Genomic DNA, 19,553 nt, shown 5'->3' on the forward strand with positions numbered 1-19,553 from the left:
CCCGATTCGAGCCCTCCCCCACAATCGGGTGTTATTGGGACATCGTGCCCCAAAAATGCTTTATTACAACGAGAGCTATATTTTCGGTATGACGAAATGAGCATTCTCCGCGTGCGAAGGCGACGTTGCACGCCAGGGGTTTAACACATTGTTTACGTTGGATTCTTCGACAACGCGAATGGAACAAACAACAATGATGATACGATGCAAAGACGGTCGGTTACTCATCTGCCACGCGCGGAGGCGTGCTATTATTTTCTTCACTGTTTAAGACGTAATGTAAGAGAAAATCAAAAACCGAAGTGTTTGCGGGCAACCGAAACGTAGATTAAGCGTAAATAAACCGTACACTACGGAGTCACAACATGCCTTGTATGGTGTTGTATTATGAACTCAAGATAAGCAGCTAATTTTCTTGTTTATTTATTTTCTAAGTTGGTGTGAGAAGGTAAGTTTGTTTAGTTTATGCGAAGTGTGATTTACTTTCCAAGAGTCAGCGTAGATCACCAGGCGCCTCCATTTAGGTTAACAAGCAATTTTCTCAGTTGACTTCTCACCGATAGATGGAGCTGAAATTACTGGAAACAAGAGTGCTTAATGAGAAAGTTGATAAAATGTTTGTTTTTGAGGTGATTTCAAGCCATGTTGGAAGCATATTTAGAATTGTGCATTTGGTTTGTTTCAATGCTCTTTGGGTGCACATGTGCTATTGAAAAGTTTTATTTCCTCCAAATAGCTAAGAGAGATTTTTAGCTTGATTCAGGAACCTCACTAAGAAGAAGCATAAGTGAAGTGTAGATATTCATCGAGTAAAGGATTTAATTTTCAGTTTTTCTCTCGTTGATGCTTCACGAAACACCAGGCGCCTCCATTTAGAGTATCCAACAATCCTCGAAACCACAAGTTCAAAATATTCACTACCAGAGGGAGCTGCTGGAGTGAAAGTTTATTGGAAAAGCTTTCTTGAACATTCAACATACTTTGTCTTTCAGTTTGTTTTCTGCTTTTTTCTCTCGTTGTTCCTCGCCCTTTTATTCTGCAACGCAGGCATACAATCGAAATCGAAATGTAAACAGATCGAGAGTTTATGCTGATCGAGGCCCCAAAATTTACGTGCACCGTGTTACCGATTAAAACTGATTTACGATCACTTACAGTAGATCATTCGTCTTCGCGGTGGGTAGTTGGGGGGAAGGCGGAATGGATTAATTTACGGCCAGCCAATGTTAATTGCCACCGTCAATCACTACTTCAAAGTAGCAGCAGCGCATCGGTTGGCGAAAGGATCGTTAAATTTAGCTTGCCTTTTCTTAAGATAGAACGAACGTTCCTCGAGTGCTGCTGAAGAACGAGCAATGCAGCTAAAAAATGTTTGTTAATTTTGTTTATAAAATAAGGTAAAAAAGACAAAATATTTGTACCATAAAGCTACCGATTTTTTTTGTTTTTCGTAAGACTTCATATAATTTTGTTTTTAATTTCATCGGACTATTAACACACACATACACAAAGCCACTTTTTGTACAACTGTCAACCAACAATAACAAAGTATTGTTCTTAGCATCAACTCTTTAAGTCTATTGTAATACTCTTTATTCCTCTCCCATCGAACTTTTTAAATAACTCTCTTTCGTTCTAAACTCTCGCAACACCCGATGCTATAATTCATCGCAGCTCTGTTTTTCTCTCTGGCTCTCTTCGTACGTCTGCTTGCCTTTGATCCAAAGTGTCACGAAAGTAATTTTCTCGCCCAGCAACGTGTTACATTACGCTCGAATTGGTAAGGTGAAGCAGAAGGGCTTATTGGGGGGTTTGCAAAAAGAACGAGAGCGCCAATACGGGGGAGCAATATTCTGTTCGTCTACCTACGGAGAGCGGGTCCGACTCGTGGTTGTGTTTGACGAAAGAGTGCCATTACAGAAAACGCGAAGCAGTGCACGCGATAGTTACAAACCTACTCCGTTGGGTGGTATGCTGTCAGATCGATTCGTATCCTCGTGCGAAGTGGAGAGAAGAACCGTCAAAGAGAGCCTAACGAGCCAAAGGACAATCTTGGCTCCTGGAAACGGTACGCTGGAAAAGCACCTATCACACAACTTAGCGAAAAACGGTGTCTAACGAGCAAACGTTGCAAGGTCTATTAGAAACAGACTTCAAAAACGTTCCGTCTTGTGTCGTTGTGCCCTCGTTTCATTTTGTTGCTATCAAATATTTAACGGACTGTAAATTTTTTCTTTCTGTGCGTGACAAAAACGTCGATGGTATTGGACGTCGCTAAAGTGATTAAGGGCAGCGTAATGGAAGTGCCATAAGAAGTGCGTTGAATGCGAATGATTAAAGCTGCTTCAGGCGTACGATGAAGTAGATATATTTTTAGCCCCATCCGTGGCATTACAAACATGAAACCGTGCGCTTGAGTGTAGCATATCGCATCATCGTCGCCTCATCCTCGTCCATTTTCAACCTTATCCCGTTCTCTCGCTCTCTATGCCATACTTTCTCATACAAAGACCACACAGATTTTGCCAGTTGACAGCAGATTCGGTGGACCAGCAACACTCCCAAGAAACCGGTGACAGCAGCTCCGACAGCGGTGGCAAAGACCTGCTGTAGTGCTTAAAAAAAATTCCTGTGCCGTGAAAAACTGTCAATGTCGCATTGCGGATGACCGTCGCTTGGTTGTGCGAGCGAACGGATAGGATATTGTAAATTTGTAATTCGGCTTTGAATAAAGCATAGAGCTGATACAATAGTTACAACGAAATGAGGCTCAGTGCGTTACAATTGGAGCACCAAACGGAGTTGGAAAATTGGAAACAAATTTGTGAAAACCCCGTGTCATGCAAGATCTAGGTTGAAAGTGTTCGTGCTAAATATACAATTTGTTATCGTTTTACAGCAGCAGAAAAGTGTGTATTTGGTGCAAGCTAGTACTGTGAAAGTGAGGTTCAACTGAAAAGGAATTGAATACAAAGATTGGCGACCTTTGAATTCTGAAAATTGGTCCAATTTCTTGTCCATCGATTGGTCGTCTCCGATGTGAATGGTTGCTGATTTGCGGAACCACCGTGGAGCTCGATGCGGCCACTTAGCGTTCGCATCGCTAGCCCCGTTTTCGCGACGCCAAAGGAAATCGAACGAAGAAACGAGCGCCTCGTAACCCCGTGACTGCGCTATTTCCGTTTCCAGCGCATTTCTTGTCTGTTTTTTTTTCTCTCGCTAAACTGTTTCGCGCTATCTTACCGGAGCTCGTTCTGTCCGGTGCATCACCTGCACTGTGTTTCCATATCGCCACAACTTCGAAACCTGGAATGCTACAGATGCAGTGGGCTAACCGGGACTTCGTTCTATGAGGATTACCTAGCAACCAGCATTGTTGTACAGGAAAGCTGAATCACTTCGGTCGCAGGGACCGAGGGCCGTTGTTTTTAGGATAGGAAATTTTCTGAACCAAGAATATCGATACCATGGATAGAAAACAGTGGATTATTATCCCTCTGGGTAAGTATTAATATACTGGTGAGATAAAAATCAAATCACACATGCCTAAAACACGCGAACAACATAGGGATAGCAGTACTTTTCTTCCACATCCAGAAGCCACATCTTTGTACGGTGGAGGCGCCCAGTGATTTTCAATCACTATGGTTGCAAATTTATGTTAACACCTTGACGGCCGCACGATTCACTTCGCCTCTCGCCTGCTTGTTTTGGTATCCCAACCAAACATTTTGTATTTGTATATTTTTACCTTTTTAGAGTATTCTCACAATCCAATCAGTAACTTTAATAAACAATACGAAAAAGTTCAATGCGGTTATGTATGTTTTGCAATGTGCAAAGATTTAGTACATCACAACATCTGATGTGATTGGAGGTCAACCGACGTATTTGCCACCACATTACAGTGGTATGTGCGGCTGTCAAGGTGTTAAGTTACCTAACCCGTAGAATATTTCATTTCTTTGATGAAAACCTCAATGATCCGTTTAATTGATTTTCTTGTTCCATTACGTTCTCTCCGTTTCTTTTTCAATCTTCTCCCTTCTTATAAGTTATTCTCATTTCGAGTGTTTACCATTCTACCGCGGACAATTGTTTCCCATGTGAGTTATGATTTGTGAAGGTTCTGTTTTAGATAATTTAGCTTTCTGTTACGGTTTGCGTTGGTTCGTGTTAGTTTGGTGATGTTGTATGTTGTTTTTATTTGTTTAACTGAACTAGGTCATTATTTGTTTTGTGACGCTTATATGGTAAAAACGAGTTTATAAAAAAAGGATCAAATAATAGATTGTATTGGTGTACTTTTAACAGCAAAACATAACATTAGTTGTTCACAGAAACCAACAGCACTTACACTAGTCGGGCTCGTCACTAACACCTGTACTGTTCTTTGCTTTCCTCCTAACGCATGGAATACTCATAAAAAACAAACTCACCATGCTTGGTGCGTGTGAAAAATGTATGCTGAAAACAACAAAAACTCATCCCGTCAACATCTTCACATTGCGGTCCGACAACAAATAATAATCCAAACTAAACCATCAGCATTAGTTGGAGTGTTTTGGATTTGGATTCCACAGGTGTCCGCTGAGTGTCAAAGTAAGCAAGAAGCAAACATTGATTATTTTGCAACTACTGGTTTGATTAAGTATGGTTCAGGGTGAACATTTGTACGAAATGATAATTATCATTTTTTCGGTTGGAAATTTTGTTTGACATTCAGTTTGGTTTTGATTCAATCTTTTCTTTATTTTCTCCTACTTAAATAATTCTCATTTTGGTTGACTAGTTTTTAATCTATTCTTCTAAAAAGTTCGGAAACTTTCCCCTAGTTTTTCTAAGAATCTACAAGATGGTATTCTTGCATTCAACGTAAATACCTATCCATCATCACTAGTTTCTTTTCGTTGGCTTCGTGCCGTCTGTCAGCTTGCTGATTTTGCACTCCAATAAATATCAAACGAAACGGATATTGATTTTACGAGTGCTTCCGTTGCACAGTGGGACGACGTTTGTTTGGTTTTCCTCTCATATTTGGCCGATTCTCCTCGATCTGATGGGTAAGCAGCGAAGATATTACGTCGCTGTCATGTGCAATTTTCTTTTTCATTTACCCGACTGAGCCGATAATTCAATTTTCTTCCTTCCTGTCGATGGCGCTCCCCTTCTCTTCGACCCAAAACGGCTGGCGCTCAATGTTCGTTTATTTATCGCGCACGTTTTTGTTTATAAAATTCCCCTCCCGTTCTACTCTGCTTCCTTCCTTGTACTCCATGGGATTTCCTTGGGTCCGGAACATTTCTCTTCTCGCTAGCAATCTTTGTTTACAATCAATCTTTAAACAGCCGTGATTGAGGCCGAAGCGTCTCAATATCAGAGTGGAAAAAAACTGTTTTAATAGTCGGAATGATTCGAAGCATACAATCGGAAATAATATGCTTGAAGAATTTCGGAAGTGATCATTAGCCGTACAGTGCTCGACTGGAAGGGTCAGATTAGGTCAAGAGGGCTCTGATCAGTGGGAATATAAAACACATTGAGAATAACTAACGAGACATTTTTAAGTGGCTAGTTTTGATGACTACACAGACGACATATGTGTTTCATTAAAGCACGAAAAGGTCCAAGCAATGAAATTGTCACTAACTACATTAATCAATCTCTTTAACAGTATCGCCTGGCCTTATTTCCTTGTATGTGTTCATAATTTCATGTGTTTGTGTTAAATACAAAGCTTATATGTTGAGTAATATGTGCCCGTTTAGGATTCTTTAGTTTATTTCGCCTTCGGGTTCACGGGTCTGTAATCGCGGGCGTCATTTCATCTCCTTTTAACACTTCCATTTCGTTGACATCGACTTTTTAAAGCACGCTCGATCTATTGCTATGAGTGCGACAGTTGGACGGATGCACGGTGCAAGGACCCCTTCAACTATACCGCCCTGCCCCGGGACCAGCCGCCCCTGATGACCTGCAACGGCTGCTGCGTCAAGATGGTGCGCCACTCGAGAACACGTAAGTACCGACATTCTGCACAACGGCACAACACTTTCCCGGAACATTTTCCAGCTAGGTCAAGTGGTTTCTGTCTCTCGACTCTCACGCTCCTTGCCGCCTCTGTTTTCGAAGAGCTAATTAAGATTCCCTACCGAGGAGTTACCTGAAGTGCCTACATTCCGTCACATTCCTATCCTACTGTTCCACGTCTTTTTCATCGATTGCCTTTTCACCAGTTTTCGCTTGTGAGATCACGCAAACGAAACGCGTGTAGTTTAAAAAGGAAAATTCTCACAAATCATATAGCATATCTAATTACATCGAAGGATGTACTTGTATATTACCCGGTATTAATATTCGTATTTTCTCTCTTCTCTCTTTCCCTTTTTTCTCTTTTTATTTGCATTGTTCGTTGATTTGTACTTCGTGCTTTCACCGATTATCGGTCTTATGGATTCTCTTCACTTTTAAATCTTTATTGTTTAATCGAACACTATTGCTTACTGTTACTGTTTACACTTTTTCGCCGAATTTATTTGTTTTCTTTTTTTGTACTTTTCTGCTCAATTACGACATATTTTGGCTGATATTGATTATACTCTTCCTTCACTTTTACACTACCGTTCAACAACTGGCTTACGCGGAAACCACTGCTCCGTTGAACGAATGACATTCTACCACGCCATTGCACACGCCAAACCTCCCCGAATTCTGCACAACGAACACACATATCTCGAACACAACAATCACGAAAAATAAAACAAAATTAAAAACCAAACCATTTACCACGTTGTGTCGTCCACCGCGTCCGGATCGTCTGAAACTGTACCTTTGGTTGCGCGGAAACATATGGTATTTTCCCGCGAGAAACTCCAACTTCCAACCGTCACTGACTCTGATTGCCGATTTTTTCAACAACAACAAAAAACTCCAATAATTTCCGATCGATCCCGCGTGACTACTAACCACGTTTTTCCGGGAAAATGCTCACGCTTTGGCTGATTTGGGGTGTTGCGTGTGTATCTTTGGGCCTCTTACTATGCCCTTTTCTTGCACGCGCGGGATCTGGCGGGCTTCCGGTGTTGCCCGTCTGCTACTTTCGGCGTGCACCGCCGCTTCCCACTTCTTCTTTTGACGTACGTCACATCGCGCCCACGTCTCGTCATGATTGCGTGTGTATGCGACCACAATGCTCACACTTGTTCCCACACAAACACACACGCGTAGCGTACGAGGTCGTGAGGCGAATGTGCACGTCACAGTTGCAGATTAATCTGTTCATGGTAGATCATGTGTGTATGATGGAAAGTTCTGGCAATGGCCATATGTGTTTCTGTGAAGAAGATATGTGTAACTCCAGTCCTCCCAGCTTGCTCACCGCGAACCATCATCGGCTCACTGTGCACGCGTGCATCGGTAGCGTGATCGCCGTTTATTTGCTCCAGCTCGTCCAGAGGGTCTTTCGGTAAGCCGCAAGGTGGCTGCAAACCCAAAACAAAAAAAAACCAAAAAAGAAACAAATGCAACACTCCGTTTCCCCTTATCCCACTGCACGGGGCCATCAAGACGTCGATATCCCTTTTTGCCTGCTTCCCATTTCGTAGATCCTTGAATGGTCCTTTCTCCTCCTTATCGACCTTATGGCCCCCATGTCAGAAGTTGCAGTGGGTGGGAAATGGGTGGAGCTGCCTTGCGGAGCTCTCATTTGTCCTAAAGCAAATCGAAAGACTTTTCTACACTTGCCAACCGAGCTTACGGTTGCTTCCGTCGCTGCGTACTCTACTAGTTACCGCTTTACCATCATGCCTTTCTTTTCACACTTTCGTTTCGTTTTCTCCTTTGTTTTCCTCCCCCTTTCTGATCGGTTCGATCAGTTTAGAGATCAGATGTTACTCCACTCCGTCACACACACATACATTTAAGCACACATACACACAAAGACACACGAGGCACCTAAAAGACTCATCTTTAAAAATGAATAGTATACGCACGTGCCAGCTTACGAATAACCCCAAAATGACACTCCAGTCTCTCACCCCCAAAAAGGGACGGGTTTGAAAGACGGTTAGGGTCCTCTTGCTTGTACCGCAAGCACTCGTAAGAGGATGCTATCGAGCTCGGAGTGAAAAGGGTCCTTGATGGAGGTTCTACTGACACACATCCACTCACTGGCACGTGCTCAATTGCTAGAGCCTTACTTGTGCGAAACCGAAACTCACGTGTCGCCATTATTTTTGCCAAAAACAGATTCACCCGTTCGTTCCCCGTTCTATATCATATTCTGGTCCCTTTTATTTCTTTTTTTCCCCCCGAATTTTATAAATATTCATAGTTCCTTCTATTTCTTATAATCAGGTTCATGGTTTTGTCATGTTTTTGTTTTTCTTCTTTCATTTGTCGTTGAATAGTAGCTAGTCCATTTTCATTTACTGTACAGCGTATAGCTAGAAAAGTTTTTAACGAACTTTCTTCTCGACCTTCTTTTGAATTCTATTACTATTCGCTCACTTCAAACCCGATACCTGCTGCAGTTCGATCCCCGATTTGGTCTCCCTCACCGACAATATTGTAGTTGTATGAAAAAGCAAAGATTTTGGTCTCCTTTTCACACTTCCCTTTTCCAATTTCCGTTATGTTAATAATACGCGTTATTAACGTTCCTTTTGCGGTTTGGTTCGATACCGTTTGTTGAAGCTATTGCATAGTGTTTATTAGATTAGTATTTTGCTAGAGTGATTGATTAACTTTTCGTTTTTACGAAATTGGAACCGCAAGTTTTGGTTTTTACTATCGTTGATAAGTCATCCCTTTTAAGAAGGGATTTACATTGCTACCGCGTTAAAATTGGTTAAACTTAACTAGGACGTAGATATAATTAAAATGTGCTTATATTTTTTAAAAATAGAAAAATAACTGTTTGCAATGATATCACGCTTTTACTTAAGATCAAAAAACCAAAGCCTGGATATCAAACAAACAAACAAATGTTGAAACTAACAACGATGGTTTACAGTGAGTGGGTTATATGAATTTACTAACATACTCAGCTTACTCTCAAAAGAAACCTAATGACCAACCATAAATATCACTATCAGCTAAGGCTATCAAGAAAGCTTTGGTATGATCATGTTTAATGATCATAAATAACATGAAAACCGATCATAACTCATGCCGGCGCGAAGAATTGTTACGAGGGAAACGATACTGCCTAACAGGTTGTTTCCCTCTATAGATAGGAGTTAACGAAATGGATCACATCGCGAATCGTTTTGTGTTAAAAATAAAAATAACTTGACTGAATCGGGTTTTCGTTTGCGTCCTAATAATTAGGCGCCTATATTTTTTTCTTTTCATTTAACAAGAGCCAGAAGATCGTGTGAACTAGAGAAGAAACAGATTCCTTGCATGACATATTCTAAACAATAACCCTAGTACCGCGTATTAACAGTAATTTTCTCCACTTTCATGCTTCTACTAATCAATTGTTCTTCATGGTCAAGTTAAATGACAACCAAAGCGGAATACCATGTAAATAATTAACCGATCCGATTCCTATTTGCTGACGAAGCATTCGATTTGGCGAACGTATTTAATTTATTTTTTTAAACTTTTGGTTTTTTCGGTAGAAGCATGGTAGAAATAAAAAATACTAAAAAAGCACTTATCTCATCTAGTTTCACAATATTTTATATTTTACTATGATTTTAAATTATCTTCTCTTTAATGAGCTGAACGATATTTGTATCGTACACAGTCCATCTTACTACTTTCATTTTGATTTCTTACGTTTATTCTACAACTACTTCCTACTTCTCTTCCCATTGAACTATCCCATTAAACACTGAATCAATCTCAGCAACCTATTCTCTTGATACAAATGAATTCTTTCGTGTTTTACTTATCCTCCCTTGTTTTTTACAGTCTTTCTGTTCATAAGTCTTTTCTTCGTAACAGTCTTTTTTTCATAACTAGTTACTCCCTATCCTCAAAGACAACACTTCTTAGATAGCGCATCCAAAATTTTATATCAATTATTCAGCTCTACACCTGCTATTCTCTAGAGCTACCGTAGACATTGTTGGTTCATTTTTTCTCTGGCAGCTGTTGACAGTACTTTTGAAGCGAAAGCATAGCAATAGTTTTGCATCGCATAAAAGCAAAATGCAAATGCCAAACCGGTTTTAGAGAATTAGTAAATTGCGCAGCAACTGACTTATGACATTCATATTAAGGGGCAAACCCGTTACATGCAAGCTAAGCATAGATAGATACATATAGAGTTATTTACACCCATTTACACCAAACCCACTTACACCCCCCAACCTTTCATGAAACACGAAATAAAAACCCATTTCTGTAATTCGAAATCGTACCGTACCATCTCTCGACAATATGCGTGCACCCTTGTGTTTCTTTGTTTGCAATTTTCCACCAACCCAGCGCGTTTCGTTGTTTATTTTTAATTTTTGCTACTCAAACATATCCTAGCCTCATCAAGATCTGACAGATAAGGAACATAGGATGCAGATGCGATGGCTTAAAATCACTGTTTGAAGTAGAATTAATCATTTTGTTTCTATCAAAACAAGAAAACATAGCATTATCACCCATATTACGGCATACATTTCTTCTGATTACATTGAATCGTTAAAGAAGAATTAATTTAAAATAATCATACATACAATACACATTTTTGCTTAGTTATCACCGACAGAATGTTATCACATTCATGACAATATAAGCAGGGTTATCAGAAGAGTTGCACAGAATATCAAATCGAAAAGTGTATGTAATACATCGACAATTGTATTTCTGAAGAGAATTATTCTGCTGTAGTTTTTCCTGCTGCAATTACTATTATTCAAATTGTTGTTATCCATAGCAAAGTTGTGCCGGAAACATCGTTGTGTAGAATCCACACCAGACCGTCCAAAGAACAATTTGTAAACTTTATTGATCCACCTTTAACAGTGTTAACACTTATGATTAACAAATGTGAATCAATCAGTTAAAAGATGAAACGAATAGTTATTCTAGTTTTTCACAATTGAATCCAATATTGTTTAACCATAGTTACACAAATAATTAAGCTTCTTTGTTCCTGGTAAAACAATTACCCATTTCGATAAGAGAATCCTCCCCAAAAATTAACTTGTACCAGAGAGTATATATTCATGTACACTTGTTTAAAAACAGTAAACTCTATACTATCCTGTTTTACTTTCAAACGTTCCGAGCACGTTGTATGACAACAATTTAACAGTTCTATCAACGATGCTGTACAGTGAAACCATTTGACTAATGGATGCATTTTTCTATAAATTGCTATGACTTTATATGAATCAAAGTCATCAAATAAGATGACTTCTGCCAATGCATGAGCGGAAGCTAGAACCGAGGAAAGTGCGCGTAGAAAACCGATAGTGCTAAAGCGAGCTAGAAGACCAAAAATATAAAACATTAAGAACATAACCAGAAAAATGTACCCTGGAAATTTGTTGAGAGCATTACACCTAGCCCGTTATATAATTTAAACAGCCACATTTTGTGGAAATCGATTCTTGTAAAATTTACACAATTTAGCTAGAAACCCAGAGAAAGGAAACCGAGAGTGAAAATAGATTAGATTCTACCTTTGTACAATCTTATTCTATCCCGAGACCGTGTCTATGTTTGAAACCACTTCCACGAGGAAGTATTACACCATAGGTCTGATATTGAATCTTCAAATCATTTCTCAAAACTATACATTTATCCCCATCGCGAATAAGCGGGAGCTTCATTTTCGATCGTTCATAAAATCGTCCAAAACTCTAACCGTTGCGTTGTTGTTGACTAAGCTTGTACGACAAAGGAATGTTTGTAGAAAGATATGTTACGGATAATTTCAGAAAACGAAGATCGCCGCGCGAAGCGAACCCCATTTATGGTATAAAATATAATGATATATATAAATATACACAATTTTTTGAAATTTTTAGTACGTCTAAGGCAGGCAGGACGGATGTCCTAAACCAAATACGAAAGCTCTAATAACGTTGGAACCAAAGCACGTATCCTATCTAATGCAGAAACGGGGTTTGATTAGATGGATATTGCTTTAACTGGGATCCGAGAGAGTAGGTTGATCAAACGGAACGTTGTGTTAATGTTGAACAACCGAAATTCCAAAAAGAATCGTTTGCTTATGGAGATACTTTAATTGAATCGAAAAAACGAATAAAAACACACATAAGGCAACCAAAATAAAACGGATATATAGAATTCGCCAACAGGACAGCGATTTATTGAATATGGCATAACTAATACACCACAGAAGAAGAAAACAAACTTTAAAAAAGAGGGCAAACAATGCCAACGAAGAATGAAATCCTAAAAGGTACGATAAACAATAAATGCATCAAACGGTGAACAGAATTGGAACCCAACGTGATAAGCAATTCTTTCATATTGGAGAAAAGAGAATCATTATTTTCGCACAACAACCTCTTGATTTCTTCTCGACAGATTCACAAAAATATTTATCATTTATGAACTAACAGGCAGCCATGATCATTGGGACTTAATTGGCCAGCATTTATACAGCCAAACTTAAATATTCATTTATCAACTCATACTATTATGTTAGCTTATCTGGCAATTAAGTGTCTTCATAACTGATGCGGTTGTAAAACGCAAAAACTAACATCTTTCTTTGCGATGTTTTCCTGCTTATACGACATGTTCACCTTTATAAAGTCTAACAGCGTACAATTGGACTCTTATGAAAAAGAAAAGAACATACACATTCACACACTTTCTTGCGCTTCATAAATAAAAACAGTTAACTATTTCCTGGTTATTTGGCTTAAACATGCATACTTTCGTTTATCAGTACTCAATTGCTGATATGCGCAACATATATACATTGAAATTTAACAAAAACTCCATTAACAAACTTCAGAGTAAAGGTACTGAAATACAAGCAAAGCTAGAAAAGCTGAAATATTGCATGCTTTCCGCGATCACATTGAACTGTCTTATTTCATCCTGCTTTCAAGAAAGCGATGCTTTGCGCTGGTTATCGATTTGACTATTCGTGTGGCTTCCTTTTGTCCCTATAGCTTCCAGGTTTTCTTAGAGCTTTACTTGAGATTCAAAAATCAACTACTTTGCACACTGGTTTCTTCTCGCTTTTCCTGCATGTGATTGCCAACTGTTGGTTTTTTGTCTTAAATTTTCTCTAGTACGAATTGTTCAGTCGTTATGTTGCTGTTTCTGTTATATGCCTGTTCATGCAATTGTTTTTGTTAGCTTTGTGGCACATTTATTCAAATTAATGCAATGTTTTCAACTGTTATTTGTTCCTATTTTAAACTTTATTGTCCAATTAGTTTTTGTCCCTTAAACTTCCTATTCACAAAATCTTTGCTTATAAATCCAGCCTACAATTTGGTCTTCGATATACAAATTATAAATTTTTACGATCAATCCTATTCAGTTCTCCCCACTGGTATTAAAACATTTGCTAAATATGGTAAATGTATTCCGTATGATGATAGAACCCATATTATTTGAGGGAAGTTCTCTCAGTGTCTTTATACGTAATTAATTTCTGTATGCAATGTTTTACATCCCAATTTGATGTGTTCTTTCGTTTCGTACGAGCTTTACATGTGTCGTTATGTTCGTTTTCCCTTTTCGTGTCTTTTTTTTTAATAAAAAAAAACAACGTAAACGGAAGGAGTAATTCTAAACTTATCGTCGATCCATAAAACCCAATCAGGGCCAACAACAGCGAACGATTTATTATAATTTCTTTAATTTCTATTCGGTGTAATCTTATCAGGAAATCTCATACATATTTCCAATACTCATCGAAAAGTAACTAACAAAATGAAAATTTCTCTCGCGGCAATGTGTAATCTTTTGAAATAAACAATGCGGTAGATCGTAATCGTTTATGCGGTGAACATGAAAAAAGTTTGCAGTCAAAATTCGATTGCTCATATTGTAACATTTAATCGTATCGTAAAAGAAAAAAAGTAAACGTGCGGTTTGAAACGTTTTCAAATAATTAAAAATACTTAACAAAGATTAGTTAAATTTTATTGCTCCCTTATAGAAAAAGTTGAATCATCTAACGACAAAGTCAGAAATCTGTCAACGCAGAAACATCTACAAATATTCTATATTTTCAATTTCATTATTTGCGATCGATTGAGCGTTATAACTGGAGCAAAATGTTATGGAACTTTCGGTGCAAATAAGAAAAGAAGATTGAAACAATAACGACTGTGATGTAGGCTAGTCCAAGAATTTTGAAATCGATTAAATTGATCGTAATGGTTCACGAGATAATGATAGAGCAGTGAAAAGTTACAGCATTTGGTAAAGACAAGAACATGCGAACTTTTTTCAAACCCTTCGCATAACGATTAACTACCAGCTATCCCGGGCAGCACCTTGCGTTCCGTGACCCTGAGCCTTTTCCGACAACTCAATCGACAATTTTCGGCTACGCCGCAACCGATCGCAGCTGAAATACATGGCAAGTGTAATACTCTTCCATCCTTCGTATCTTCCGTCAGAGCAGTGAACATGACACCAGAGTTGAGTGCACATATTTTCTTCATCAAGAAATTGGGGGAAAACCCCGACTACGAAAAAAGAAGCATATTACAAATCTTCGACTTTCTGTTTCCTGCTCCTCCTGTTCATACTAAATGAATGGATGCACTACAATTTAACACAGCCTTAATATCGTTTGCATAAGAAATGATCCGATACACAGTTCCTGAATTGTTTTTTTATTGAATCGTCAAAAGTCGTGCAGGATTCAAAAACCAAAAAGCTTTAAAATATGCTCTCTTTTATATTAGAAGTCGCAAGCACATATGAAGCCAATGCCATGATATTTTTCTCATAGACATAGGTCGATCATCTATGAAATACAACATACAAGGGAGATCTCTGATATCATCAGCATGCAGCAAAGAAAAACGTATAGAATGAACTGGCCGTTTTTAAAACAAAATAAATAAAAAATCGATACGGTTTTAACTATTGCCGTTCAGTGCATGCATCATCGTGATTAATAGTTAAGGTTAGTTGTTATGTTTTAGAATTCCAACCATGATCAACAAAAGATGGATAGAAATGTCAGCAAAAGCAACACATTTTTAAAAATATCTGCAAAGTTCTAAAGGAGAAAAAGTCCACATCAAACAAGAAAGAAGTTAAATTATAGTTCAGAATGACTGTGGAAATTAAGATAAAATACAGAGAAACCAATAATAGTATAGTGCGAATTGTTGGCGTTCTCCAATTTGTTCTCAACGGTCAATTGCGACGTTGTCAATTTCCCAAAAAAAAATCTGTTCTAGTTTTTCAACATTACTTAGCACAGATAAAATTGCTGAATTACTGCTTTAATAGATCAACTATTTTACATTCTATGATTGATCTAGCGAACAAGAGTTAAGTTTTATTCTGTTTTCCAGTACGTAAGGATAAGCAGGGTTAGTTTTTATCATACTGAATCGCACCAATAACATATTTGTTAAGGTCAGATGACCCTAGTGTTTGGAAGAAAGAAATACTTCACCAGTAAACTTCTCTACCGGGTCAGCTATGGAAAAGTAATGCCATCAGCATTGAGGACAGTGTCACGATAGGCCAATGGCAAAAAGAATATTATACCTTAGAATACCAAATGTATATCAATTTAAGAATATTATCTTAATACAAAAGCCTTACAATATCCCGATAAAATTATATAATGCGATAGGTATATCGCTTGTTCCCAGCTTAAAATCTGTCCGTTCATTGTCAGAGAATAATATATTTAATTTCACCATTTTAAAGCAAAAAAAAAAAGATAAGATAATGGAACAACTTCAGCGCTTGTTCAAAAAATGCAAAAAATAACTCACACAAATTCAAGATCTTCATAGGTTCGTAATTTTAACCTTCCAATATCGAAGCTTCATTTTCAAACCTTTAATATGTCTCAGTAAAATATAGTGAAACATTTAAATAATTCTATCGCGAAAAAAAAAATGTGAACGCTATCAACCGAAAAATTCACATACGAAAAGCAAGTTGCGTGTTGATATAAAGTAACATTACCTGGTAAGGCAGACAAGAGGTTTGTGCTTCAGTAAGATAATTATTATAGTAAGAAAAACAGGAAATCCCAAACCCTTCCATGGACAGACTAGAACACCTTGAAACAAATGCTGACAAAACATTCATTATCCTTCACAGGACAGTGCACCACTGTAAGAGCTCAAGAAATAAAGGTTTTGTATCAGGTGATGGTTATTGTCTTATCCGTTATACGTTTTATGAATTTTATGCGGGCTGTTACAATACTCCAAGATGGGATACAACAGCAGGACAATTTTCGACCAGTTTCGTTAAACTTTAGAAATACGAGAACCCTTGCTTAACAACCAATTTGTTAGTCGCGGTGCTATTTTGATTTTCTTTTCCAAGTCCTTTTTTAAATTTCATACAAAATGCCTTAAGAAGATCGGAATAACATCAAGAAAACTACGCCTTCAAACTTATCAACCATTCAAAGTTTGTTTTTGGATGTTTATTCACGTTGTTGTTTTAGTCTTGTGTCGAAACCGCAAACCCACCTTTTTTATACAATCCTTATCGATGTCGTCTCGATTAGAAGTCTGTTAAGTCATCCTTGTTTTAGTTCTTCCCGATGTTGGTGTCTGTTTTTATTTAAACACTACAACACAAAGGTACCATGCATTAACAGTAGTACACACGGATCAAACTTGCAACTTTCCCTTATTTCACGGAAGTTTCAAAAACACGACCCTGTTACGCATACAACACATTCACACAGTGAAATTTAAAGTCATTTGCATTTTAAAAACAAAAGGCCTTTAACGTTCCTCTCCAATGAGCGATCGCGAATCAATTTTGTGATTTATGCTTTTCAGCTCAACGCTTTTTTTCTGAAAAACAAGCTTCACAAATGCTAAAGCAATATTTCAAAACCGCTCAATTCTTCGCTTGCGATGTACCGTTTCCGAACAACCTTCTAAAGCTTTCTTTAAAACTCAATATTTCCTATGTTCCCTCGGCTTCCTTTTATTCCTTTCACTTTTGAATATCCCGAAGGTGCTAGATGTAAAACGTTTGCAATGCTGATATGGTCAAGCAATGGCATTTTTAACTTAACTGATACAGTTGCCCAATCTTATCTTTCGATGGTATAATTCATTTTTATATGGCCTAAAACACAAACACGCATATATACTTAAGCCACTGAAGGATACACAGATAAAAACAATTCTTGTTATAGTTTGCTCCCAACAATGTGTCGTACTCGTCGAAAGTGCGTAATATTTCAGCAAAATTATCAACTAACTTTTGTTAGCGCAACATAGGTGCGTGCTGCGAATGCGTATGTTTTGAATTTACTATGGTGTAAAAAATTTGAAACTCCCCACAAAAAGTCCCCTCCGCGACACAATAAGCCGTCACAAAATCGTTCACAGCAAAAACGAATTAGCTCCTAATGCTACAAGGGATACTTCGCGTCTCCATCGGTTTCTACATTAAGCTTTTTATGTTGGTTTTAATTAAGTTTGGCCGTTCGGGAATCAACTTGGAAGGTAAAATCAATCTGCGCAACGGACAGAAGAAGGCGAAAATAATGGTAATCAACAGTTACAATAATTGAAACAAGTGAACTCGTGTTTCATTGTTTCTTTTTACAAGTTTTTCAGGTGTCTACCCTACCAGATCATCCCACCCAACGAGGAAAACACGAACCAGAGACTGACCCGGAAGCAGAGCAGTAAAAGGATGATACAGTGATATAATAAAAAATGTTATTTATTACCGTTTGTAAGGAATACAGCACTCGTTGCATCCTTTTAATATCCGAAAAACTGTTTGCTGAAACGAACAGGTAAAATTAGAAACTGTTTTGCGACATGAAGTAATACTAAGTTACCTTTAATCCAACGTCATATTTGCAGGATTAGTAGTGTTTAGCTGTGACACTTCTAAACTAGCATCTGAGACGTTCATGTGGAACGACGAACCCATCGCATCCAGATCATCTTCATCTTCATACATTTTCTTCATTCGTTGTTTATAGCTGTGGCAAAAACAAAGTGATATGATATAATGTTTATATGCTTGATACAATTATGTAGCTTAAGCAAACCACTTACATCTGACTGTCGGGATTATTTTCCTGATTGCGGCACTTTTCTAGCTTTTTATCTAAGAACCGGAAAAGTTCCTTCGTTGGCAGTTTAGTATTGTTCACCAAAGATCGCACTCTTCGTACAGCTTCTATCAAAACTGGCAGTTTATCCTTGGCCGAACCAAACAACGATTCCGTGACGTAGCTGTCTAGGTTTTCCTGCTCCTTGCTTGCAGCATGAAGCACTGCCGCAAGGGCTATTTGCGCTGGGGCGTACATTAGCGGAACATCCGTCAGAAAGGTCTTATCGATGAAATCTTCAATCCATGGGCGTAGCCGATCCGGATTTTTCATATTGCAGCGAGTCTGAAAGTTTCGGAAAGGAAAGGAAGCAAAGTAAGCATTATTCATCTTTTAAAATGTTCCCAAGCCTCTGGGTAACCTACCTTAATGTCGATTAGAAATCCTTCGATCGGCCTCATCGGATTGTGTATTGTAAGATAATAGTTCAGTTCCTGCATCAACAACAGTTCATTGGAAAGAATAATATCCATCGCTTTGACACGATCGCCCTTGGTGTTGGCCACAAATTGTGCAATGGAAACGTTAAACTCCTCCACCTTACAAGCGAGATAAATGCACGTTGCTCTGGGGGAAGGATGAAAATGAATTAATTGAAAACCAACAACCCTTTTACAACTAGGGCCCTATACTCACAAAATTTCTTTTGGATGGTAATCCATGGCCGAGTTGTTCAAGTAGAAACGTTTGAAGTAGTGAAACGCAGTACCCACTACATACTTCGGCATTGGTGGTTCGAACTTCTTACAGAATTCTTTCATGTGCGATTCGTACTGCTTCAGCAGCTGCCGCTCCTCGTCCGCGGAAAGGAAATGCGCCAACTTTTGCTCTTCCTGAAAATGCGTTCAAGCCACGAGCTTCAAGCACACCGCTAGGGACCGGTGCGACATTCACATACTTACAGTCATGCCTGCGCCATGTTTAGCGATGAAACGAATGTTTTGAGCTAGGCGTAATTCGGCAAGCTCCTGTTCCGTTTTAAACGTCCAGTACTTTTTCTGGGAGCTAAGGGCATACATCTTTACACGGGCTAATATTTTTTAAGAACTAAACGACAACACACTTTTCTACTGTTTTTCTTTGTTTGTCGAGCTTGAATGTTTTGACGGCTTCTGTGACAGTTGGAATCAAAAGTGACAAAATAGACAATTTTGCTTGTTCTCTGCTCCTCGTTATTATGTACAAATGTACAAAAATTTGATATTTTAAATTTGACCCCTCTACTAGGACAAAGATATGGATGTTGCATTCAAAATAGTTCAAACACAAACCCACGAATGGAAACTGCCGGTGTTACTTGATTTCA

The 19,553-nt window shown here is 38.4% G+C and overlaps 2 protein-coding genes across 3 annotated transcripts; one reads left to right on the forward strand and one right to left on the reverse strand.

Moving 5' to 3' along the window:
- Nucleotides 1–538: 538 nt before the first annotated feature.
- On the reverse strand, nt 539–19,333 carry LOC131267663 (cyclin-H). Of its 2 annotated transcripts, XR_009178386.1 has the most exons (7): nt 19,150–19,333; nt 18,884–19,080; nt 18,613–18,814; nt 18,192–18,532; nt 17,969–18,115; nt 17,855–17,910; nt 539–569 (listed from the first exon to the last, which is right to left on the reverse strand). XR_009178386.1 is itself a non-coding variant. In XM_058270592.1 (6 exons), exons 1-5 carry the CDS (start codon nt 19,264–19,266, stop codon nt 17,971–17,973), a joined length of 1,002 nt encoding a protein of 333 aa, XP_058126575.1. In that variant the 5' UTR covers nt 19,267–19,333; the 3' UTR covers nt 17,822–17,910; nt 17,969–17,970. The 2 variants fall into 2 exon arrangements, 1 of the variants encoding a protein (XP_058126575.1); XM_058270592.1 differs by lacking the exon at nt 539–569 and having other exon boundaries at nt 17,822–17,910.
- On the forward strand, nt 3,384–7,777 carry LOC131267664 (protein quiver). Its single transcript, XM_058270593.1, has 4 exons — nt 3,384–3,501; nt 4,549–4,602; nt 5,872–6,018; nt 7,228–7,777. The coding sequence occupies exons 1-4, from the start codon at nt 3,468–3,470 to the stop codon at nt 7,467–7,469; spliced, it is 477 nt and encodes a 158-aa protein (XP_058126576.1). The 5' UTR covers nt 3,384–3,467; the 3' UTR covers nt 7,470–7,777.
- Nucleotides 19,334–19,553: the final 220 nt, after the last annotated feature.

Source organism: Anopheles coustani, chromosome 2, assembly GCF_943734705.1.
Source record: "Anopheles coustani chromosome 2, idAnoCousDA_361_x.2, whole genome shotgun sequence".
Taxonomy (NCBI): domain Eukaryota; kingdom Metazoa; phylum Arthropoda; class Insecta; order Diptera; family Culicidae; genus Anopheles; species Anopheles coustani.

Excerpts from the sequence above, each read along its gene's own strand:
- LOC131267664 (XM_058270593.1), top strand. The coding sequence starts at position 3,468 with ATGGATAGAAAACAGTGGATTATTATCCCTCTGG. Across the intron at positions 3,502-4,548 it reads GTGGATTATTATCCCTCTGG|CATTAGTTGGAGTGTTTTGG; the intron begins GTAAGTATTAAT and ends CTAAACCATCAG. Across the intron at positions 6,019-7,227 it reads GGTGCGCCACTCGAGAACAC|CGTACGAGGTCGTGAGGCGA; the intron begins GTAAGTACCGAC and ends ACACACGCGTAG.
- LOC131267663 (XM_058270592.1), bottom strand. The coding sequence starts at position 19,266 with ATGTATGCCCTTAGCTCCCAGAAAAAGTACTGGACGTTTAAAACGGAA. Across the intron at positions 18,815-18,883 it reads TACCATCCAAAAGAAATTTT|AGCAACGTGCATTTATCTCG; the intron begins GTGAGTATAGGG and ends TCCTTCCCCCAG. Across the intron at positions 18,116-18,191 it reads AATAATCCCGACAGTCAGAT|CTATAAACAACGAATGAAGA; the intron begins GTAAGTGGTTTG and ends TTTTTGCCACAG.